Source organism: Protobothrops mucrosquamatus, unplaced genomic scaffold (assembly GCF_001527695.2).
Source record: "Protobothrops mucrosquamatus isolate PMUCROS unplaced genomic scaffold, P.Mucros_1.0 scaffold337, whole genome shotgun sequence".
Lineage (NCBI taxonomy): Eukaryota > Metazoa > Chordata > Lepidosauria > Squamata > Viperidae > Protobothrops > Protobothrops mucrosquamatus.
Window position 1 is genome coordinate 136,784 of NW_015386675.1, and position 7,080 is coordinate 143,863.

General features: G+C 35.1%; 1 protein-coding gene across 1 annotated transcript in view; it reads left to right on the forward strand.

The window, feature by feature from the left end:
• Positions 1-7,080, forward strand: part of KEL (Kell metallo-endopeptidase (Kell blood group)) — a 43,629-nt gene that overhangs the window by 10,041 nt on the left and 26,508 nt on the right. Inside the window, exons 3-4 of the mRNA XM_015815348.1 lie at positions 77-280; positions 3,706-3,830. Of these exons, the coding sequence (XP_015670834.1) occupies positions 77-280; positions 3,706-3,830 (329 nt within the window). The remainder of the gene's footprint in view (positions 1-76; positions 281-3,705; positions 3,831-7,080) is intronic.

Here is a 7,080-nt window from a genome sequence, read left to right on the forward strand (position 1 = left end):
GTATAAAACAATCTATACTTTTCAGTAAAGGCAAGATAATTTACAATCCCTCCTTCCTATTCCTATGTTTTTTCAGAAAGCTGTAATACTGCATCCTGCCTGGTGCTCCTGGCTAGACTTCAGGAGGCCCAGAATGGCACTATTGATCCTTGTGAAGACTTCTTCAGTTATACATGTGGCAACTGGGAGGCTAATAACGCATGGAACATGGATATGCCCTCAGTGAATGTGTTTGATGTACTTTTGGAAGAAAACCATCTCATCATGAAGAAACTTTTAGGTAGAGGGAAAATACATATGGTTACTTCTATGGTCAAAATTCTATGCAGATATCTGGGGTGAGGGTGGGGGGGAGGCAAAGACCAGGAACATATTCTAAATAGGACTGCTACAGCAGTAGTCATACCATTAATGAACATATAGGGTGTAACAGACATGGATCCATTAGTACTAAGATTCTTCACACCAACTCCCTGTTATAAGAAAATCTACATATATCCCCAATTGTAAGTATAACAACCTGCAACAGAACAATTTTAAAACCAATTCAGATGGTAATTTTTTATTCAGCAAGAGTATCACTAGATAACATTTTCCTACTCTTTTGATACGGAGAGCATTTTTTTTCTAAATGTATCCAATTAGAGGGGTAAGGAGAGCTTTTAGCTAACCTTTTCTATATGCATTCCTTTTAAATCTATTTATTCATTTGAATCGATTATTTATTATTTAAACTTTGGTTTATTCTTATTCATATTCTACTGTGAACCCATACTTTTAGAGATTTCTTTTTGATTACATTATTTCATCAGGTGTTGTTCAGTTTGATGCACAAAGTACGATTCATTTATTCATCCCACTTGTAATACAATTACCAAAAATCTCTGCTGCTTGTAGTGTAATATATTCTTTCTTCTGTATCAAAGTTTTTCAAACTGTTAAAAAAAAAAGGTTGGGTTCTGTTAAGAGTCTTGGCCAAAAAACAAACAAAAAAATCAGTCAAATGCAGCCAAATTTTATCACTAGAGTTTGTCCTCTTGGAATTTTGAGATGGTGATGATGAAGATGATCATGATTTTAATGAGCAAGTTTTGTGGCGTGAACAAATTTGAAACCGCTTGCATTGTACTGTGTCTTAGACATTTGTTGTGACCCTAGTAACCTATAATTTCCATATATCATTTTTACCAGTTACCTATTTATAAGAAACATATATTCTTCTCTATTAGTTACCTACTTTCTTCTTGAGTTTTCCTTTCTCAGTTCTGCATATCTACCATCTCTGCTGCTTCAGTTCCTCTTGCTTCTTTCTACTAAAGAAAAATGATAGCCAAGTCACCTAACATTCTTGTTTTTGTTTGAAGACATTTAGCTTCTCATCCAAGAGCTCTGACTGTATGGTGAGGAATGGAAAGATTTATATTCCTTGCAGACAGCTGGTCGTTGAGGCCAAACGACTCTCAAAGAATGCAAATGACCAGCTGTCTGCAAGAAATACCATATAAATCCTTCCATTCCCCACCATAAATACAATCAAAAACAGAACTTTCAAATTGGAAAAGACCTTCAATAAAACATAAAGAATTCCAAAGGCCAAGTTCAAAAAAGTCCATTAGATGCACTTTTTGAATGCGGAGAGAACAGACTGATAAAGAAGAATATCTGTAGCTCAGGGTCCAAAAAGGGTTTTCTTGGTGTTCTCTGAGCTTGGTTGTTTTCTTGTAGATGTTTCATTGATGATGTTACCTAGTTGACATAATGAAACATCTGTAAGAAAACAACCAAGCTCAGAGAGCACCAAGTACCCCTCAGAGAGAATAGAGACAATCACAAAATAGAGTGTGTTCTACCGTGCTTTACCTTCTGTACTTTTAAATTGTTACACAATAAGCTACTTTGAATGTTTATGTAAACAGAAAGTTGGAGTATAAATTCAATAATAAAATGATACAAGGAAAGATGATTTCTCAGGTGCTGGAAAAGTAGGTCTCAATCAATAAGCATATATAAAGAAAGGTTTCTCTGATAGATTTCAATATTTATAATAAAGAGGTCTCTGCACATAATAAGATCAGATCTATTATGTGTTTGAAGTTCAAGACTATTTCTTTAAATTGAATTCTGTATTGGTTTTGGTTGTTTTCAATACATCAATACATAGAAGCACACTAACAGGAGTATTTTACACCAAAGACTTTTCCAGATATTCTTCAAGCATAATGCATTAGTCTAGTTGTGATGTAAATAAGGTGCAGAATAACCATGCCAATATCCAATTGACTCAGGAATGATTATTTCTGGTGTACAAAACATAAATCTGTGTTTACAGAATTGCTTTTGACATACTACCTCAGAGTATTCATTAATGTTGTTGACTTTTTCTTTCTTTACCTTTCTCTTATTGATAAGCCTCCTAATCACTCTTTGGTTTCATTCTGTCAGTAAACATCTTAAGCTCAATGTCTTTCCTTTAGAATACTCTCTCCATTTTTTTTTAATTCAGTACTTTTTTTCCTAAAGACTTCTTCAGCCCAATTCACTTTCTTCCTTTGATTCTTTTGCTAAAACCGATACTCATTTCACTTAGCCCTGTATCCTGGGAACTATTTCCCAGTTCCTAGCAATCCCTCATGTAGTTTTAAAATCCAGCCAAATAATTTCTCTCCCAGAAGTAGGCTATTTAATAAGTCCCAGAGCAACTGCATTTCTCTATGGCATCATATCAACTTACCAATTAATAAAAAAGTTTCATCTGTACAAGCATAATATAATCAGGTAATATTTTTGGGGGTATTTTTGTGGACGTCTCCAGTTGGAGAGTTGGACATTGGAGTCCAATATGTCATCTTTAGCCATATTCAAAAGAAAGATCATTGTGTGGGACCAAATTAATGCGACCAAATGGGACCAAATTAATGTGATGATTAAACTTTGATTTCTGCAGCCAAAATATCTTCATGCTGCTCCTTCGCACATGCATTCTTCTATTTTGCTTCTATTTGTCCTTCTTTGCTCTATTTTTTCCCCAATTTTATTTATTTATTCCATTGAAATAAGTAGCCTCACGAAAAAAAAACCTGAAATACCTCATGGCCTTAATTTTAATTGACTCATTTTTCTGCCTTGAATATCAAGTCATCTTATATTTCTGAATGTGGAAATATACCATAGATGGAACCCCTTCCATGATGCGAAAGGGTCATCACCTCCATTCCCTGATCAATAAAAGGCAATGGGACTCTAACACCTCTGAAGGAAGTGGTTGGGTAAAAGTATTGTACTTTATATCCTAATGCAATAAAGCAGACCTATGAATGCCAAAGTACATGGAAATGCTCATCTGTTTTTGTTGAACTCATGGATATAATCTTAATATGATTTGATTTATTAAACTTGATATGATTTAAATTTAATATGGTTTAAATTAAGGGTGATTTCTGCTAGCCAGTTAAAAGGATGTATTGGTTTCACTCAGATGCTTCTTTTCAAATAGCATATCTTAAAGTTGATTACAAATAATATAATATGCTGAAGACACACATATCAAAATAGAAAGCACCATTATTGGAATAAAGGAATTTTGGCTTTGTTTCACTATGCATTTTATAGCTTGTCATATTGAAATGAATTTGGGTTATGTCACATTTTTTTTAAAAAAATAATCTCCCAATGATTTTGTTGATTTTAACTCATTCTCTTGTTCAGAGGAACCACAGCTTGGGACTAATGGCTCAGCAAAGGAGAAAGCTGTGCAGTTTTATACCTCTTGCATGAATACGGATCGGATTGAAGCTCAAGGTGCTGAGCCTTTGAAGAAGCTCATAAATGAGGTGATCACTGTACATTAATGTGGATGTCTGCTTTTGCCCAGATATAGCTGTATCATATGCTCCATCTTCTTCATATTAGCCTTGACCATAACATGCATGATCATTTACTTTCTGGCCCAGAAACTCAAATAATTGATGGTTGGTTATGATGTTCCTATTTCTTATTGACATACATTTATAAAATATAAATATTCTATCCTGCCTAGGCTATATTTCTGCTCTTATTTTCTGTTGTTTCTTAAATTCTTATCTACTTAGATTCATTTCTCATTGCCATTATTTCTCCCTTATTTGCTATTCTTAGATTGATAGTTTCCTCCTTATTAAAATGTTAACTCTCAGAACTTAGTGGCTGGAATCCATTATTTTTAAAATCTACTCAATTCGAAAGTTTAAAATGTAAAGATGTAATGATATGTGGGAATGACCTTGAGAGACAGGGAGAAGAGCCACAGCCAGGGAAATAATTGGATAAGAGGCAGATTAGCCCACAGGAGGAATGTGGGTGTGACAAACATTTCAGAAGGGATCCTTCCTAGTTTCTCGCACTGAATGGCAATGAGGGGAAAATGTACTTTCAGACTGGTAAGATTCTGTTAGTGTAACCTTAAAACAAAGTAGAATTAGTTGATCTGTGGGCACCTCTTATCTGGATTAACTTACAAGGCTGACAAAAGGTAGCAAGCCTGTATTTCTAATTAAGGATAAACCCACATCTTCTTGTCCCTGGGCTCAAAACATCAGAGGAACATTTTGAATTGCAAAGAAAGTTATTGTAGGAAGAGGAGGAATGTGTGGTGTGGGTTTTTCTGCTTGTTATGTCACTTTTATTATTTGTTCTCTTTTGTGGCTGGTTGTTGGACAGATTATTGTGACAATGTAGCTTTGGACATAAAATTTCTTTCCATATCTATTTTTCTAAGACTTTCTTAAAGGTTTATTTATTACTATAAATAGGCCAATCACAGATCTAATACTAAAGAGTTTTCATAGTTCCTTAAAAGGCAACCTTTTCCCCCAGAAAAACCATCTTAACTTCTATATTCAGCTTCCATTCTTCAAATAAGGCAATCCTAGGTAGGGAAAAATGCATATATGAATCACCCCACACAGAACTTCTCCTTGGTTTTCATATTACTTTCTGAGTGCCAATATAGGTATAATCACTGATCTAGTGAATAGGGAGAACCAATAGGAGTTTGCAATGGAATTCATATGGATCAACGATACATTTGACACCTAAGAAGGTAACAAATAGAAATAAATTATTTTTCTATTTATGGCGCCTTAGGAAATAGAAATGAAGGTGGATGGACCTGACTTTGCTGCTGTGACTTGCAACAATCGGGAAATATGTTTGCAACTAGTGCAAGCAAATGGCACTAGTGGGAGAAATATTGCAGTTGGATGAGCAAGGGACTACAATTGTTCAGAAGATAAGACAAAATTATTAGATTAAATAAAGGCTCATTACAACAGGAGCCAGGAGTGGAAGCAACTTTCTAAAGGGAAGAGAATCAAACAAAGAAGCAAGATGAAAGGGAGTGATAACAAGAACAAGAAAGGCAGAAGAAATAATGCAGTACAGAAACTCAGAAATGGTTTTCTGGGAACAAGAAAGGAAATGGATTCACCATTCTAGGCAGAATGAATGACTAGATCTTTAAAGAGCAGATGCATGCAAGAGAACTTAGAGGAGAAAATTTAGTTGGATTGTATGGTTTTGAAAACAGAAATTAAGCAGGAGAATTACTTACTAGTTTCTGCCAATCCAGAGATTAATTCATTGCTAACTTATTATTCAAACAACCTGTGCATGACCCCTGTATACAAGATGGAGTACACAAAAATCAAATCAACTTTATAATTGGTACAAGTAGGTAGAAAACCTCATCTCTGACAGCAAAAACATGAAACCTTTAATATGCAAGTTAGAAGTCAAGGTAAAGCCAAAGAATGAAGCCAACCAATTTCCACTATATTAACATATAGCCTCTATTTTCAATGAGAACATCAGGGATCACTTTGAAATCCTGAACCTCATTAATAGAGAAACAAAGGAATGATTGAATGAAATCAAACAAGTTGTTAAGTACAGATGTGAAAAAAAATCCTGCCAAAGACCACAAAACAGAAGAACACAAACTAGATGTCAGAACAATGAAAATTGCCAAGAAGAGAAGAGAAGCTAAAGTCACGAAAGACAAATACCTCAGGAAGGAGGTATTTTACAGAGCTTCTAGAAGAGATAAGAAGCAATAATACAACATCTGTAAGAATGTGGGGTAAGGAAACAATCATAGAAAAACAGGAAAACAGTTTTTCAAAAGATCTCTGAAGTCAGGAGGAGTTTCCAATTTTGAAATGGTATGCTGAAGTATGCCAATAGACAGAGTAACTGATACCTTAGGAATGTGATTTCCTGTTTACAAGAATCCCTAGTACTAGAAGATGAAGTTAGATCAACACTCCTGTGATCACCAAGTTAGAAGGATACAAGAACATATGGGAAAAACTGTAGAAATATACCATGCAACAGAAGAAGAATCAGTAAAAGTTCCAGTGAAACTGTGTCAGCAAATCTGGAGAACAATACATTCTGCAACAGATTGAAAAGAGTCAGTCTACATGCCAGTAACAAAAAAAGAAAGAAAGAAAGGAAACTTAACAGACTATGAAAAATATTATGCAATAGCCTTAATTCCCCATAAAAGCAAAATAACGCTTATGATCATTCAACACAGATTTATTTCCTTACATGGAAACAATCATTTCCTTATATTTGTTTCCTTACATGGAAAAGGAGATGCCAGAAGTTCAAACTGGTTTTTAAAAAGAGACATTATTGCTGGGGTATGATGAATAGAAAAAAAAAAAGCCAAAGAGGGGGAAAAAAATCAATACATGCTTCATTGACTATAGAAAAGATTTCATCTTGCCAACTATGAGAAGCTGTGGAATTTTCCACAGCTGTGGAAGGGGGGGGGTCAACCTATTTTCCAAAGCATCTGAAGGAAGAACAAGAAGCAATATATGGAAACTAATCAAAGAGAGTGTTAGATCGCGCAGGCAGTAAGACACGAGTCGAGTGACAGTCAGCTCTTGGTTTATTGGCAAGGCATAAAGTAAATCCGGACTGGCTCTCTGGGCCAGGGGAGCCCTCTTTTATGGGATTCCCCTGGCTTGTAATCACACAATTCCATTGGCTGGCAAGACCCTGTTGCTAGTTAGCCAACCAGCAACGGGCATG